General features: G+C 47.5%; 1 protein-coding gene and 1 long non-coding RNA gene across 4 annotated transcripts; one reads left to right on the forward strand and one right to left on the reverse strand.

The window, feature by feature from the left end:
• Window positions 1-1,114: 1,114 nt before the first annotated feature.
• nlk1 (nemo-like kinase, type 1) lies at window positions 1,115-16,495 on the reverse strand. 3 transcript variants are annotated; one of them, XM_039611746.1, is made up of 12 exons: window positions 16,084-16,495; window positions 15,033-15,440; window positions 13,400-13,529; window positions 13,259-13,314; window positions 12,833-12,939; window positions 11,822-11,907; window positions 10,841-11,050; window positions 10,287-10,388; window positions 9,729-9,815; window positions 7,551-7,749; window positions 6,967-7,060; window positions 1,115-5,453 (listed from the first exon to the last, which is right to left on the reverse strand). In XM_039611746.1, exons 2-12 carry the CDS (start codon window positions 15,338-15,340, stop codon window positions 5,405-5,407), a joined length of 1,428 nt encoding a protein of 475 aa, XP_039467680.1. In that variant the 5' UTR covers window positions 15,341-15,440; window positions 16,084-16,495; the 3' UTR covers window positions 1,115-5,404. The 3 variants fall into 3 exon arrangements, with proteins under 3 accessions (XP_039467680.1, XP_039467679.1, XP_031593555.1); XM_039611745.1 differs by having other exon boundaries at window positions 15,610-16,495; XM_031737695.2 differs by having other exon boundaries at window positions 15,947-16,490.
• LOC120440098 lies at window positions 7,695-9,714 on the forward strand. Its single transcript, XR_005612966.1, has 3 exons — window positions 7,695-7,801; window positions 7,883-8,073; window positions 8,399-9,714. It is a non-coding gene; the product is annotated as an uncharacterized LOC120440098 (long non-coding RNA).
• Window positions 16,496-17,678: the final 1,183 nt, after the last annotated feature.

A 17,678-nucleotide genomic window follows, 5' to 3' on the forward strand; every position in this document is an offset into this window, starting at 1 on the left:
ATCAGCCTAAAGGTTAAAGTTCCAAGTCTGTTTCCCTGAGTTAGCCCATATTTGTCTGAAGGAGCAGATAAGAGACTGACAATGTTTAACTTTTCTTATTTTAGTCGGTTTGTGATGATTATGGATATACGAGCCTCAGTTATTCAACCATAACTGGGTGACAACAACAGGCCGAGCACATTTACTGAGTTTATGGTTGGCGCTGAGTAAAGTTCATGAATCTACAAATGAGAGGGGATTTACTTTACTGTCACAGATTTCTGTGACTCCAACAGATGAATTCTTATATTATTAATGATTAATGTAGGAGAGGTGGAGGTGAAAGTCAGTAGAAGCAGGTCAGAATAAATGAGCGTGAATCAGAGGGAGCCGAGGAAGGTGGATGAATTTAAATACCCGGGGTCAGCCACCAAAGAGAGGTGGAGACGAGTGTGAGAGCTGATCTGTGACAGGAGGAGAGCAGCAGGAGGGAAGGGAGGGTTTAAAGACCTGCTGGGGTGGTTTGGAGACGGAGGAGGTCGAGCTGAAGACGTTGGACAGCAGGGACAGGACCACAAATGGGTCCATCAGAGGGACAGCTCAGAGTCAGGGAGGCTGAGACGGTCTGAGCATGTGCAGAGGAGGGAGTGGAGGATGAAGAGGGAGACCTCAGGGGAGGTTTGTGGATGATCCTCTGTGGCGGCACCTAAAGGAAGCAGGTCATGACTACTTTGTAAATTTATACACACACACACACACACACACACACACACACACACACACACACACACACACACACACACACACACACACACACTGTTCAAAACATTACAACAGTGGAAGGGAACTCCAGGCCTCGAGGGCCGGTGTCCTGCAGGTTTTAGATGTGTCCTAAATGACCTCAACATGTCTTGAAGTTCTCCAGTAATGAACTAATCATGTGATTCAGGTGTGTTGACCCAGGGTGAGATCTAAAACCTGCAGGCCTGGAGTTCCCCACCCCTGCTGTAAAGTGTTTTAGTCACATGACTGAGGAAAGCAGACGTCTGAAAAACTGGAACGACAACATGAAAACATGCAGTGGATGCAGCGCAGCTGAAATGTCCCTTTAATGAGCTGCAGAGGAAACACGAGCCAGAGTTTTATCCAGTGTCCATTTATTTATGTATCTGTCATTCACTACTTTAACTCTAAACATTTTTTTAAGAAATTCAAGTATTTGTTGGGAACACAAGTCAAAAAAAAAAACTTTGCTAAAACAAAGACAAAAACATCTTTTTAAAACATCATATTTAGAATAATCAACACATCAAGTTTCTTTTCATAGAAGAAAAACGAGTCTAATCTCTACAGCAGAGCAGCCGCCTCGCTCCGCATCACCCGACGGCTGATCTGAGAACAGTGCAGGGAGGGAAAGACCAAACACGGGTCGCCTAAGCTGGAAGGACCTCTACGACCACGACGACAGAAACGAGGAAAGAGACGAGTCCGGAGGGAAAACGCCCGAGTGACCACGCGTCTCTCTGAAGTCGGAGTTTCACTTTTAGTCGCTGTGAACATCTGCAGGCTGGAGAAACGACCCAATCATGAAGGAGAAGATCATCATTGACCTTTAACAGAAACTCACAGAAATCTGATTTTTGACCCAATCTGCAGCAGGAAACGTGCTGTATGATATTTACATCACATGATGGTAAATACTGTTTTTATGGTCAGATTTGGGAAGTCCCGCCTGGACTTCCTGTTCCCCGCTTTGTTTACCTGCAAGCAACCAGAGGCTGCTCAGACCTGATTGGTCAATACAAACAAAAGTGTCTGAGTCTCTGGACGAGTGAGAGGTTTTCCTGACGAGCCTCACGACCACACCGCCAAAAATAACATTTTCGTTTTTTTAAGCACACAAAATTGTTTCCTTGAGTTTTCTTTAAGTTTCCTAAACGGCCGTTTTCCACAGTTATTGAGTTTACTGTAATAACCTGCAGACGCCTGCAGCTCACGCTGCAGTAACACTCAACGCTAACATACAAAACAAAGAAACGAACCAATCACACGACCTCCTGACGACGCTTCGGTGCCACTAATCTGTTCATGCTCGTAATTTATAAGGAGGCCAAAAAAGAAGCTTCATGATGAATAATGTCCTCACACAGCCGAGCCCTCCTCTGCACCTGAGCCTGTGCTTCTTCTGTCATGTGACTAAAGTCAGACACTCAGGGCTGCACATGTGCAGAAGGTCACCACAGGGTTTTTTGTTTGGTTTTTTTGAGGGAACAGTTACCTAAACGTTCTCCTCTCCGGACTCGCATAAAAAACAAAACCCCCCAAAAATCTAATTAGATCACAACAAACAAAAACAAAATAAAAGCCTGCTAATAAAATCACTTCCTAAAGGTGAATTAAATAAAATGACCACAAAAGGTTTTCGTCGACCATTGCACAGCATTCAGACCCAAATGCTCTCCGCGGGGTAATAAATATACACATGCAGATATACAAGTCGCCCTCCGCGTTTCCACGGCGACGCGAGCTGAGGTTTCAGGGGTTCCAAGAAAGTTTAAAGAAACCAGGAGAGCGCACGAGCGGCGAGGACGCCCGGCGCCGATCCCACCGAACCCGGGAAGTGTCCGGGAAGCGAGGTACCGCGAGCTGCGGGTTCCCGCTGAGTTTCCACATCGCGAGGTTCGTGAACCGACCAAAAACAAACAAACTTCGGCTGCTTCGTCAACCCTCAGATCCTGAGATCCTAAAAAGGTTCTTTGCAGTCACACGGCACTAAATGGGTGGGGGAGGGGCTGCCAATCACCAATCAGAACCAGGCTGATGGATTACACGTCTGCTCAGCCACAGGTCTGATCTCCTCAGACGTCAACCTGCTGCTTTACAACAAAATGAGAAACTGAAATTATTAACTATTGAGAACATGACAGGATTATTAATCTGCTGGATTACACACACACACACACAGTAAAATCTGAGCTATATGCTTCGGTTTTAAACAGGCGCCTCTCGCGTGTGAAACAGCAGCTAAAGCGGCGCCTGCTTATTTTCAAGGTGAAACCTTCAGTTTATCTCCCCCCCCCCGAGCGCGTTACCAAAACCACCAGCGTGCCCCTCACAGGCTGAAGGCTGCAGGCTTGCGACCAATCACACTTCAGGAGAGCCGTGAGGATCAGGCACCGCTGATCGTTGACGCTTCAATGTTTTTAATGGTTTTGAAGCTACAAACATGCAACTCCGCTTCCTGTCTGCGGCTGACACATCAGGATGGAGCGGTACGAGATAAATCGGGAGCTTTTACTCTGAAAATCCTCGTGAATATTTTCAGTCTTGTTCCCACCGCAGGACCAAGAACCTTTTGAGGAACTCAGGTCATTTATCTGCGTTTCCTCCACAGGAGTCCAAACGAAGCCCAGAAACTCCCTTCAGCCACTTCCTGAAAATTCCAGCTCCGAATCCTCCCACTGGTTGTTTTTGTAATTCTCATTCTGGCCACAAGGAGACGACGAGCACACAGACTGTATTTAAAAGATGGACGTTGCTGCTGCAGACGCCGTTTGGTTAGTGAAGCTCCGTTTTTCACTCGTGTTTTTAGGTGCATCCCGCCGAGCCTCAGATCACCGTTACGAGCATAAACTACGAATTTCCTTCATGTTTTATTCAGACGAGAAGCCGGCTGAGACCACAAACTCGTCAGGAAAGTGTTCCCAGAGCGACGCGCTTCTCTACAACTAACTCTTTCTGCAGCCTGGAGTCGCCCCCTGCTGGTCGTTAGGAAGAATGCAGGTTTAAGGCACTTCTGCAGCGCGTTTTACACCATGCACAAGCGCTGTTTAGCGCAGCACTTCCTGCGGCTGAAAACGAGTGTTAGAAAGAAAAAAAAGAGGGAAGCTGGAAAGATTAATTTTCATCCTGACAAACACTTCACATCACACTCAGGAAAACAAAGCCGAGCTTCCAGAGTTTTCAGAGTTCAGTAAAGGAACTGAGTTCTCTCAGATTTAGACGTGGGAACCAGATTACAGAGCTGAAGGACGGTTCCTGGGTTCTTGGGACCTTTAGGCTCCTGGATGGTGGAGGAAACGCACCGCTGCCGTCCCGTTAGCACACTGGGATAACACCGCCGCATCCTTTTGTGGTTTCACACAGTTCATCTACGAGGACACCTGAGCCTCTGCCTGACACAGGGAAAAAACAAAAACAAAAAAACCCAGCAGCATTTCACCCACAACGTCCCGTCCACACCGAGTCAGAGCGAGCACGAGGTAAAAGTCACTGAATCTGGAGGAATGATGGGAAAAGTAGTTTCATTTCCCCTCCAGTTTATTCTTTTTTATAGAGGCTTTTATTTTTCCAGGGATTGAGGTAACCTGCCACGGTGGAGACACACCCCTTTCAAACACTCAATAAATTAAAAGAAAACATCACCGCCGTCACTTCCTCTTCCTGTTAGCGAGGGCGCAGGAGGCGAGCAGGGAAGTGTCAGAACACACGCTGAGACGGGAGGAAAAAGTCCGCTTTAGGGGAGAAGCTGCCAAATATCTGCAGATATGGCCTCTGTCTGATCAGAACGCCGCATCAGACAACTGAAAGCAGTCACAACTTCCTGTCGTCCTTTTCAAAATAAGAGTCTGCCACCACACAGCCTGGAGAAATGAATCTGAGGATGATGAATTCCTGATTAAACTCTCCTGCTGGATGAGGGTGAAGGTCAAACACACGGATGCAGGGCCAAACAGCTCGCCGGGGAGGGGTGGGGGGGGGGCAAAGGTAACCGTGTGCAGAAACACCTGTTGGTTAAAACCTGCTACATCTGTGAAATTGCATTATCATCACCACGCGGACGCCACGAAGACACTGCGCGGTGAAAACACAGTGAGTGATGTGGTATTTATAAAAAAAAGGAAAAAAGACCTTGGCGATGTTTGGCGGGCGATGACGTCATACCGACCGACCCATTACATCGTAGGCAGCCCCGCCCCCCACCGTGTTTATCACCTTTTTGAATGAATCCATATTGCACAGGGCTGGAATGACTTCAAACATCAACTAAGCATCGAATCTACCAAACAGTTAAAATCTTTAAAGTCTCTACGAACACATGAAAATCCAAATCCAGTTCACTTCCTGTGTCTCACATCAGCAGCTTTTTTTTTTTTAATTTGTTTTTTTTGTTTTGTTTTTCTTAAGTTCAGCACCGAAAAACGCCGAGCGTCAGAAGTTTGGGTCGAATCACGGGGGAGGAAATATTTGAGGTTTTTCATGAGGTCCTGATGTGGGCGGGTGTGATGTTCGCCTCCAGGTGAAGGGGAAAAAAAAAAAAAGAAGAAGAAAAGATGACCCAAACTCTTCAGTGTTTTCAGATGCCACGGCCAATGAAATCCCCTCTCAAACTGCCGTCGCTCCTCGAGATGCAGAGGAGCGCCGTTCATCTCTCCTCCTTCCTGGACACCTTAGAGGAGTGCCACGCGGTGGACCTGTGGAAACAAAGATGGAGGCAGAGACGGTGAGTGTTCACCAGGCCGGGGTGACATCACAGTCCTCCTTAAAGAGACAGACGCTCATTTTTCTATTAGAGACAATACTGAGGTCACCTTATTCAATTTAATGTATACAGCACCAAACCACAACAGCAGCCTCCTCAAGGTGATTTATACCGTAACCCCCGACAATCAGACGGCCCCCTACGAGCAAACACTTGGCGACAGTGGGAACAAAAAACTCCCTTTTAACAGGAAGGAACCTCCAGTAGAATCAGGCTCAGATGTGTTGTGGAGGAGAGATTAATAATTAAATGCAGAGGTGTATAAACAGGGATTAAGGAAGAAGTCTAAGGAGCTTGGAAAGAAAAGTGCCTGGACATCTTTAATGATAATAATAATGGATTGGATTTCATATAGCACTTTTCAATGCCACTATTCATTCACTCTCACATTCACACACTAAGTTGTTTGAAGACGTTTCACCTCTCATCTGAGAAGCTTCTTCAGTTCTAGGGTCAAATGGTGGAGAGTCCCAGGTTAAAGCCCTGTGCGCCCCCCCCCCCCAAGAGGGACAATGGGATCTGGGACTCTGCACCATTTGACCCTAGAACTGAAGAAGTGTTTAAGACTTTATTCCTACTGTCACACGGTGACAGTTAGGGCTGTTCAATATAACGATATATATCGGGTGACGATATAAAAACGTCTATCGTTTCATTTTACGCTATCGTTTGTTTCGTGGTGTCGCAAAATAAACTGTTTACGGCAATATTTTTTCATTATTTTGATGGTCACTGTAGTGGCTATATTAATTTCCTAAAGTTCTCTCTTTCTCTTATATTTAATATAACCACACTACAGACGGACAAGCGCTTATTTTTATGCGTTGTCGTTAGCAACAACGACGGTAAAACCACCTCGTGTCCGCTTGTTTATTTTCCACATAAACCTTTCACAATAAAGCTCAAGATCCTGTTGAGACTTTTCAAAATAAACTGAATCACGTGAAAGATGCAGAGTATTTACGGATGAGAAGCAAAAAAGAGCCGTCAGGTGCTAAAAAATAAACCTTAGACTCAAACGTTAGAACAGCCTTTTCCCCGCAGCACGCTGTGTAATAAATACAAAGAAAACGGCGGCCATTACAACCTATGTCTAAAAATGTATCGTTTCATGCATCTGTTAAAACACTCGACTCCAGGTACGCGACGCCCAGCTGGAAACACTTCACGCAAGTCGAGCTGCCCAACATTCACAGAATTTACAGAAAATATTAAATTTTTGTGATTTATATCGTTATCGGACGATAGATGTCTTAATATCGGGATATGAGATTTTGGTCATATCGCACAGCCCTAGTGACAGTAGGAATAAAGAACTCCTTTTAAACAGGAAGAGACCACAAACAGAGCCGGATCAGGCTTATCTTCTGGTTTGGAGTCTGTTATCAGTTTGAGCACAAACGCAGTGATTTTAACGTCGCCTTGTTTTCCCTCATCCTCCTCACCTGATGAAGGTCTTGAAGGCAGCACTCTGAGGATTGATGCACAGCGGCACCCGTTTGCCCTGCTGGTGCTCCGTGATGAAGCGATGGATCAACTCTGAGGACAGAAACAGGATCATCAGCCGCTATCAGTCGTAAACATCACAAAGCAAGCTTACAGCTGCTCTTCGTTTTCATGCTACGGTTCCAGTTATGGAGGACAAACTGCAAAAATCGTTATTAAAAACAGAAAACACAGTATACCACGCACCACAAAGAATAATAAAATATCCAAATTAAATACATTATAGAAAAACAAATAATTTCAAGAGTTTCAAATCATCTCAATGATGATTTCAACCAGTTTTAGACCTCCACACTCCACCTTTCACAGTGAAGGTTACTGCTCTCTCTCACAGAGTTTGTAGGGCTTTTATTATGAAAGGTAAAGAGGATGTTTGTCAAAGTCTTGTTTGACTGCGCGACATCAATCACCTGCTGCTGGGAAAATTAAAATAAAAACCTGTAACAATACGTGACCCAGAGCAAGTCACGCGTTCATGCTCCGACTGCCGCCAAAGGAAACCATCACAGCGCCGCCGGCGTACCTTTTCCCTGCCACACTGACAGCAGGCTGTTCTCGTAGCTGTGACTGAACGGACGCTCGGCGACCGGCTCAAAGTCCCGGGTGTAAACTCGCCCGCTGGGGACGGAGTAGCAGCACTGACACATGCAGGTGTGGTAACGCAGGCGCCCTTCGTCCAGGTAAGGGTGAGAGAGGGCGTCGCTGCCCGAAATCCTCTTCGCCTGAAGAGAAGAGCAGAGGAACAGTGAATAATTCTCCAGCTGACGGATTCAGGTGAGACCTTCACCTGCAGTCACATGACCAAGCAGCGGCAAACCTCACTGAGCTGAAACTTTTCTGATTGGTCCTTTACAGGTTCACTCTGAGTGCTGATTGGCTGCAGAGGCTCACCTGCATGCATATAAAGCCAGAGAGGGCGGAGCAAGGGGCATGCTTTTAGTATTTAGTTTCAGGGCGAAGTCTGAATGGGACAGCGCCATGTCGCCGCTTCCTGCTCGTTTTCCTCTTCTCTCTGCCTCATCGGGGCTCCCGGGGCCTCGTCTCAGGTTTGAGCTTTCTCTAATTTGTGATGTTTAAAGTTTCTTGAAGTGTCATTTCATTTTTTAGGATGGTTTGAGCCGCTGATTTAAGGACAGCAACACATTTAAAAAATATAACTGCATATTTATGGGATGATTTCTACAAACACAACTACAATATTGACCCCTTACTGGTCCATGTAACACACCCATATACACATTAGTTAGGAAGAAGTCTCCTGGGCTTTAAAAGCATGTGAGTGCATTTAGTCTCACAGTTTATTAAAGAGTTTAATCAGCAGAGTTTGAATTGTCAAAAATAAACAATTTTAATTTGATGTTTTGTCAACAGAGGGCGCTGATGAGTGTAGGGGAGTACAACATGAGAGGACCGAGTACTGAGCCCTGTGGAACACCCTCAAGAAAACTACCACACTAACAGTCACACACATTCAGGTCAAAACCAATGAAGCCAGGTGTGTCACGTGAACATCTGTCCTGCCCAAAGGCTGGACTAAAACCAGCGCTCAGCTAACGAGTGACACCTGAACATTTATGAGATTTCTAAACCTTTCCCCAAGCAGTGGATCAGCAGTTGTGCTCAATCGTGTCACCACTTTCATGGAAAGGCCGTACACGTGCTGCTTTTCATACAGCAGAAATATCCACAGATACAAGGCGTAACCTGGAAACACAGCTGTACAGAGTTAAGGTCTCAGTGTGAGCAGAAGATTTAAAAATGTCAGCCGAGCTGCATTAAATCCACTCTGTGACGGAACGCTAACAAAACAAAAATCAGTCCAGTTCCTCGAATGAAAGATGAAAATCTGCACTTCAAGCATCTGTTTGGTTTTTAAATCCACTACGGTGAGAGAGGAAAACCCCCACACTGCATCACTGTGACAAAAGCACAGCTGTGGAAACATCTGGGCTGCACCGCCCAGAGTTCCACCTTCTGGCTGCAGTAGTGAGTTACACCACAATGGATACTTATCAGTGGGACAGAAACTATTCTTTTACTGATTTAATGACAGTTCAAACAGTCTTCTGTGCTGACGTCACTGTGAGTCGCCTCAGGTGTTAGAGCTAAACCTCAGGTGCAGTGATAACAGTCCAGGGTTTTTCCTGCATCCAGAAAACAGCTTTTCTTCTTCTTCGTTTTAAAAAATCTGTTTAATTTCCTCAGCAGTAAATATGATATCTGGTAACAGGAACAGTACGTGGCTCTCCTGAAGGCAAAACTGTGACGAGGAAAAACCCTGAAGACCCATCGAGTCAGCTGGTGTTACTTACAGGTCCAAAGGCTTGCTCGCCAACGACTAAAAACCCAGAAATTTACCGCCATCCTGCTCGCTCTCTTCCGAGCTTCCTGCCAGGGTTGCCGACTCCTCTTCCTTCTTCTAACATCCAGAGACTCGTAGCCAATGGCGTGTGCTGCTCACTGAACTTAGACCCTGAAAGAAGTGGCGAGGGCGCCAAGTGGGAACGAAAGCCGAGCAGACCTCCCCGTTGCAGGCGACGCGACTTAAAGCTGTTCGTTAGAGTAAAACGGCTGCAGCGTTAATTCAGACCGAGGCGTCCACGTTTGGGTCACAACAGCAAACATTAAACAGAACAAGCTGAAGGTCAGAGGAAACGACAGAGCGCCGGAGAAGCCGGACATCAGCTCAGCATCAACTCACCGGATCAAAGACCAGCATCCGGCAGAGGAGGTGCACGGCCTCGTGGGTCGCTCCGTCAGACAGCATGTAGAGCACCGACAGCGACGGCTGAGGACCAGAAACAGCACGAACAACACGTCAGACGCTGAGACGATCAACACAGGCTCAAAGAATGAATGCAGCAGAGTTACATTCAATGTTTTTATTGCATGTTTTTAAACTAAAAAAAAAAAAAAAAAAAAAAAAAAAAAAAAAAAGAATTAAAACGTTCAGATTTCAGGTTAAAGTGTTTGTGATCGTCTGTGGTACAAAAGTTTCAGACTTTTATCGACGCAAAAACGTGAATTCTGACTGTTTGTGCTCCTCACTCTGTCCCACATTTCCCAGTAAACCCACCTCATTACCTGGCAGACATTTTGGATGTGTAACCCGTCTGTAAAGCGTTACACAACCACCATGCGTTAGTGGGCGGCTGCTGTGAACACAAGTGGGTAATAAAAGAAAGCAACGCGGCCTTCTTCCAGAGCAGAGAGTGGCGTGCTGCCGCTCAGCTTACGAGCACACCACGCAGTCACGTACCGGTTTGTGCGGCCCCCTCAGGATGTGGGCCCGGGCGCCCTCGCAGGCCGCCGCCAGGGCCGACAGAGGCGGCGTTCCCAGCAGGTCGGTGATCAGGTCCAGCTGCGACACAAAGACACACAGAGACAGACCGCTTCACGTCACAGAAGACCAAACAAAGGTTTCCTTTGGATTTGTGGAAGGATCCTCAGAGCTGGAATGGCCGTGCCGCCATCTTTAATCCGACTCCCAGCAGCTCATTGTGAGACCTCTGAAGGCTTTCCACGACTCAAACACTCACTGATTCTACCAATTACCTGAGCCGAGTCCACAGGTGAAACACTTTTAACATGAAATTAAAGCTGAGGTGGATGTACACCAAAAGTTCAAAGGTCAAAGTTATGCATACATACCTGAACATCATCTTAGCCACACCTCTGACCTAACAGGAGGAGCTAACCCTGTCACCTGACTGCACTCTCTGATTGAACCTGTTATCAGCAGCTCTGTCGCTCTGCAGGTTTTTTGTTTTTAAATGAATGTGTCGCCGGTTGCCATGGCGCCCGGCGTCTCACCTGCTGAATGGGACTCTGAGCCTGGAAGAGGATGCGTCGCCCCAGCAGCTCGGCGAAGATGCAGCCCACCGACCACACGTCGATGGCCGAGCTGTAGTGCCGGCAGCCCATCAGCACCTCCGGCGCCCTGTAGTACTGAGTCACCACCTCCTGCGTCATGTGACGTGACGGGTCGGGCTCCTCCACGCGCGCCAGGCCGAAGTCACAAATCTGAGCAAAACGGAAAAACGTCAACAGCTCTATCCGAGTCACTCGAGCAAGCAGCCGATTGGTTTCCTCCTGTTTTGGAAAGGCGGCGACTTTTGTCCCGCCCACAGTGCGGCGTCACATTCAGGACCAAACGCAGCAAAGACGTTTCAATGCCACTAAAATTTGAATAAACTTCCCAACGAGTCGTTTCCTCAGACTCATCAGCTCCTCCTGCGTCTGCTCGGTGTAGAGCTACAAACGCCGCTGTGAGATCATCGCCATCTCTGAGCTGTGACGTCTTATCATGTCTAACAAACGTCACCTGGTACAGGACGTAGAAGTATCTGTTCTATGTGTTAATTATTGCCACAACGCACATGTTTTAAATAAAGCGCGCCGCTTCTCATTTTTGCCCTTAAAAAGCTCAAGCAGACGCCCTCGTTCAGTCGCTAAACCCCGCCCCGTCTCCAGTTTCAGCTTTAACTGGTGATTTTATGAACGGGAGCCGTGCGTCTCTCTGCACCATGCCTGCCACAGACTGCAGATCTGTGACCCCGCCCCCTGCCCTTAAACAGCTGTGATAGGCTCCACCCCTGGATCGTCAGAAAACCGTTTCAACGTTTTAGCCGCCTGCACTGACCGTGGTGGTTTTGCAGGTGTTAATTTTGCATCTCGACCGTGATGCAGAGCAGCACAAGTTGCCATGGCGATGTCCCTGGTAACAAGCGAACCGCCTTCATAACCCCGGTAACCAGGCTTCGCGGCCTCTGACACAGGTGAGTGTGGCGTTACCTTGAGCAGGCAGTTGCTGTTGACCAGCAGGTTTCCGGGTTTGATGTCTCTGTGCAGGATCCCAGCGGAGTGCAGGTACTTCAAACCTGGACAGGAAACAGAGAGGAGGTCAGAGTTTTAACCCTTTACCTGCTGAACTTCGATTCCACACCGCTTAGAAACGTCTGTATCGACATGAGCCGAGGTCGTCACCTTTATGGGGGTAAGAGTTAAAGTCGTCCTCCTGGTGAGCAAACGTTTAAATCAGCGGTCCCCAACCTTTTTTGCGCCACGGACCGATTTATGTCCGACAATATTTTCACAGACCGGCCTTTAAGGTGTCGCGGATAAATACAACAAAATAAAACCAGTACCGGCACCAAAAAAAGAAGATTTATTCATAACACGCAGGAAAAGACCCAGGGACACCGTGCGAACGATAAAAACCCTGAAAACCATAAATTTAACACCCGAGCCACAACTCTCGCGGACCGGTACTGGTCCATGACCCGGGGGTTGGGGCTGCTGGTTTGAACCACCAGCATCACTGTGATGACTTCTTTTACTCTCCTCCTTTTCTGCTTCCATCTTGAGACATCACACGCCACCGACCCGCCCGGCGGGGTGGCGAGAACAACTCAAACTCCCAGAACAACAGCGGGAAACTTACGGATACTTCCTCCAGTGAAGTTTTAAATTTCACTACTAATCTGAGATTTAAAGGGGTATAATGGACTTCCTCTACAGCCACTACTAAAGCCTGCAGCAGGACACGCTGTTCGCTGCAGGTCAGCGAGCTTATGAGACAGTCACAGAAAAGTAAACACATAAACACAAACCGAGGCAGCGAGACTGAACGACTGTTTAAATATAGGCCGAGGGATTCGGAGGCGGATGATGATTGGCAGCTTTGCCTCTTCAGGAGAGAGATGGACGTGTGCGTTTGAAGCCGGCGATGTATTTAAATCTCGTACTGAACACGGTTATGTCGCTCGGCCCGTGCGGCGGCGGGATGCGAAATAGCCGGCTCACCTCGGAGGATCTGGTAGAGGAAGACCTTGATGTGGTCGGTGGTGAGCGGCTGAGGAGACACGATCACTTTGTGGAGGTCGCTCTGCATCAGCTCTGTTATCACGTAGCTGCGGGGCGGTTAGCAGTCAAGGAAAAAAAATAAAATGCACACGCTCGCACACGGACCGACCTCCGCCTACGCGAGCACGACACATCGCCCAGCACCGGCCTCCGAGGCGGGCGAGCGCCGGAGCCGCTCAGCGAAAAGTGCCAATATAACATTTTTTTTTAGAAATGATGCACATTAAATATTCATCAGCAGCCTCGTGCTTCACATCTGCGAGGAGCTGGATTTAGACCGGACACCGGCGGCTAAATTAAGCGAGTTAAAGGAGGACGCGAGGGAGAACTAATGAGGAGAAACTGGGACAGAGGACTGAAGGATACATCTCCTCGAAGCAGTCGATCTGCGGAGGCTGCAGAATGTCCAGAGCCGACAGAACCTGCAGAGAGAGAAAAACCGGCATCAGCTCAGCGTCTACATCCAAATAAAACCCTCTTCAAAATAAAAGCCCCACAGGTCGTTACATTGTCGTGTTTGAAGAAGCACAGCATCCGCAGCTCTCTGAAGACCCTCTTGCAGGAGACCAGGTTCTGGAAGACGTTGGGCATCTTCTTCAAAGCCACCTTCCGGCCGTCCCGAGGATCGGTCACCGACCTGTGAGGAAACGAGGCGCACGCTTCCTGTCACAGCTAGAAGACAGTCTGACCACACAACAGCTAACTGCTGCTCAAAGTGAATAAAGTTACAGTGAGTCACAGGTTCAGCGCAGCTAACGGCCGCCCCGACACAAAGCAGGCCTCAAGCCATGTTTTAATAATGGCGGGTTCATCCTTTAAGTTTGGGCTGAAAGACTGAAAACGCTCCATCTCAGAGACGAGACGGTGCTGCTGGAGGACAGGTGCAGTTACCAAAGTGTGGGGCTCACGTCACACACCTACATCAGCCTCACTGTGAAGCAGAGGCCATGTTCATATGGATGCAACTGCAAATTAGCCGTGTATTCCTCATATACTGATGCCAAACCACAGACAGGGACGTGCACGGACACGGTGCCAGAAGATCAGGGCCAAACATTTTTACTGTGACTGTTTCACCAACACAACTCATAAACGTACACAGGAAACACAATTAAAGCTTCACAGTAAATGTGCTGGCCCCTCTTTGGGCTGCAGCGTCTCTGGTGAACAGCACTAATCTAAAGACGAGGGAAACAAGCTGCTCATCTGCACACGGCGTCACCGCAGAAAACAGAGACATTTAAAAAACACTCAGTGAGGGGGAGCTCTGATTGGTCAGTTATATTAAAATGAACCCCTGTATGAGGTCTTTAAACCTCCAATGTGATTATTAAAGTAAACTGAACAGAGTGTGGAAGACGAGACAAATAAGAGCAGCATCAGCTCCTTTGACCTTTAACCTTTTAATAAATCTTGTTTTACTGAGCCTCTGCACCACGCCATCACTGCAGCACAGTGAAGCGAGCGTTTCACTCTCATTTCTGCCTGAAGAAAGATGCCAGCAGGCTGTAAACTGCATTTAAGAGCACATTTCTGAATTAGCAGCCTGCCCCCCCGCCCCCCGCAGCAGTGAAGATGATGCTGTTGTAGTTTGCAGTGGTTTGGTTTACAGTAATGATGTGCAGTTCTCACGGACAAACAGTTTTACTCTCCAAACTCCACCTCCTATACCGGCTGGGAAGCAGCCATGATGTTTACCTGCCAACATTCCGGTCCTGAATCAAACAAACACACATTTTTCACCATTTTCTGACATGTTCTACAAAACCTGCTGACTTATCGGCCCACTGACAACCAATCACACGGCTTCAGGCTTTATCCAAAACACACAACCCTGAGGACAGCTTGGTCAGGTTACAGCTGGGAGGCAAGGCCTCACGCTGCAGCTTTGCAGAGCATCAAAAGGTCTAAAAGCACTCAAACCAGTTAAACCAGAAATGACCAGAGGCTGGTGATGAACCCAGATGGAGATGAGGTGATGCCATCTTGTGTGGTGACAGTTTGAGCGCATGTAAACAAAGATGGAGCTGAGCCTGAAAATTAAGTTTCAAGTCTGCACAAACAAGATGGAAGTCGGAGCAGAGGGAGCTTTCTGACAGCAGGGTTGTGAGGCATGATTACGATCACAGCGTTTTCTTACCAAACAACTCCAAATGCGCCATAACCGATGGGCCGGTCTGGCTCCATCTCTGCGGGGCTCGGCACCTCGCTGGCTGGGTTGCTGTAGGGCTGAGGCACCGCTGCGCCGCCGCCGGTGCTTCCTCCGAGGGCTGTGGGGTGACGAGGGGTCCCAGCCGGGGCGGTGGGTCCGGTGAGGCACGGTGTGGCGCTGAGGCCCGTGGAGGGGGCTCCGCAGGAGGAGCTCACACAAAAATACTTGTGGCCCAGCTCAGAGCCCGGAAATAGGTCTCCACACACGGTCTGCCGGCCTGCGCCGTGAAATGCCATCCTCCTCCCGGAGCACCACCCGGACACGGTCGCGTTATCTGCCGCTGCCTGCTGCTGCTAGGCTCGGAGGACCCGCAGCTCCCCGCTCAGCATGCCCAGCCTGTGAGGGAGGCAGACACACGTCAACTCGCTGTGGCTTGAAACACATTTAAACACGTTCACAGGCCGAAGCGTGCTAGTTAAATCCGGGCTAAATCCAGGCCCGCGGCGGAACGGACCTCCGACACAGCCGAGCCGAGCCACCTTTGTTTGTAGCAGGCTGCTCTCACCTGGTTAGTGGAGCAGCTAGCATCCCCCGGCTAACTAACGAGTCAGCGTCCAAAAACAGAAATATAAAATAATCCACCCGCTGCTCCATCACACAGCTCGGGTGCACAGAGACCACAGCACCCACTCAAGCACACGCATCGATTTTCACTCTTATTTTTCTTCTAAAACCACCAATAAAATAAAAACGCGTCCAGCCGTCCGCAGCTAACCAGCTGTTCTGGCTAACCAGTTAACCCACCGATGACCCACATAACCATCACCGGCCGGACGAGCTGACCTAGATCGACGAAGAAAGCGAGCTTTCCCCCCGCGAGGTCCCAAAATGAGCCTACAAACCTGACTCGGTTAAGCAGTCGATGGCATGACACGGAAACGGGCTTAAAGAAGGCGAGAAAAGCCGAGTTAAATCCTCGAGCTAGCCTGGATGGTTAGCCAGCGGAGCCGCTAGCTGCAGCTAGCTGCGGGCTGCTCACTAGCTGGCCGCGGCGCCGTCACAGGCGGAGAAGAAGCGTCCATATAGGCGGTTTCTCCTCTTTTCCGAGTGGAGGTTCATCCAGCGGCAGGTTCCGAGCGGGGCTTGGACCCAGCAGGGCTTCGGCTCCGGACTACAGCGACAGCTTAGCCCGGCTAGCCTGTAGGAGGAGCAGGTGAAGCCGGATGGGGGAGGGTGGAGGATTTTTTTTTTTTTTTTCACTCTGCTGTAAACACTGGGTGACAAATTAAAAGAAAAAAAAAAAACAGACAAAACGAGGATTAATGCAGGTGCTTCCTGACACAGGTGCGCCACATAGTAACAGCCAATCAGCATCCAGCCCTGTTCTGCACAGGTGTGAACACAGCAGGCAGGTTCAGCGGATTCTGGGGGCGTTTAAAGTGAATAAACAGGGCGCCCATTATCGGTGCAAATTTTGGTATCGGTCGGACCCCACGTAAACACATGACCGCTATCTCCGATAACAATGCCGATACTTTAAAACAGCTAATGTAGGGGAGAGGTGAATCATCATGTTTGGAAATTCTGAACACATTTTAATGAGCACTACGTCACTGTTGTTTTTACTTTCCATAATAATTAGATAATACAACAGTTGATATTTCAGAATATTTCATTTTAAAATTGTTTTGGAGTCCTACGATGTAAATGTGCGTCTCTAAAGAAAGAGTCACCGTCTGTCTGTAAAATAAAATAGACATCAATACAAATTCTATATTTATATGTATGTTTTATAGAATGATCTTTTTCCCATTTAGTGGGGTAGTAGTAGTATTTTTAATGTATTTTTTCATGAGAAAAAATTATTTAACTACGCACTGAAACAATGTATCGATCTGAGCGTTCGTATCGATATTTGGATCATTCAGTCCGCCCCTGGCACTTATACACAGCCAGTATTTGGATTATTATGTAATACTGTGATAATCGGTCATCATTGGGTTATATGGAGGACTCAAACTACCAAAATTTAACATAAATAAGTCAAAGAAATACATCAAAATATATTTAAATAAATTGTAGTATTTTGTAAAATGTGGCAAAAATGTCTTTTAACCTGAATTAACAAATACAAAATATAAAAATTTACAGGCAAAATAAAACCCAAATTTAAAATAATGTATAACTCTATTAAATACTTATCATCTGATTTACACTTTTTAAATATTGATTTGATGTAAATTTAACCCAGATTCATTTTTTTTTTTATATGGACTTTGTTTCCTTACACAGAGCCCAGTATTACAGTAACTACTCTGACTGCTTTAATATGGAGGATTAACAAATATTTATATATTTTTAAAAAAAAGTATTTTCTATTAAAAGCAAACACAGGGATGCAGCAGACAAAGGGATTCATATATAAGGAAGAAAAGTCCTGAGCATATGTTAGCGCTATCTCACCTTAGCCTGAGGCTCAAACTGAATATAAACATTATGAGCCGCTAAATCAGAGCTAACGGGCCCGTTAGCTTTTCTGAGCCGGTTCATCGACACCTTTAATTTGTTTCAGTGCTTCAGATGAAACATCCACATTCAGCACCCACTCAGACACTGTGAAGATGACCTGAACTC

The sequence above is a fragment of the Oreochromis aureus genome, linkage group 4 (genome assembly GCF_013358895.1).
Source record: "Oreochromis aureus strain Israel breed Guangdong linkage group 4, ZZ_aureus, whole genome shotgun sequence".
Classification (NCBI taxonomy): domain Eukaryota; kingdom Metazoa; phylum Chordata; class Actinopteri; order Cichliformes; family Cichlidae; genus Oreochromis; species Oreochromis aureus.

What these genes read in the sequence shown, in the direction of transcription:
- nlk1 (XM_039611746.1), bottom strand. Translation starts at nt 15,340, where the DNA reads ATGGCATTTCACGGCGCAGGCCGGCAGACCGTGTGTGGAGACCTATTT. An exon ending in GGCGCATTTGGAGTTGTTTG is followed by an intron (nt 13,530 to 15,032) that starts GTAAGAAAACGC and finishes GTTTCCTCACAG; the next exon opens with GTCGGTGACCGATCCTCGGG. An exon ending in TGAGGGGGCCGCACAAACCG is followed by an intron (nt 9,816 to 10,286) that starts GTACGTGACTGC and finishes TCTGGTCCTCAG; the next exon opens with CCGTCGCTGTCGGTGCTCTA.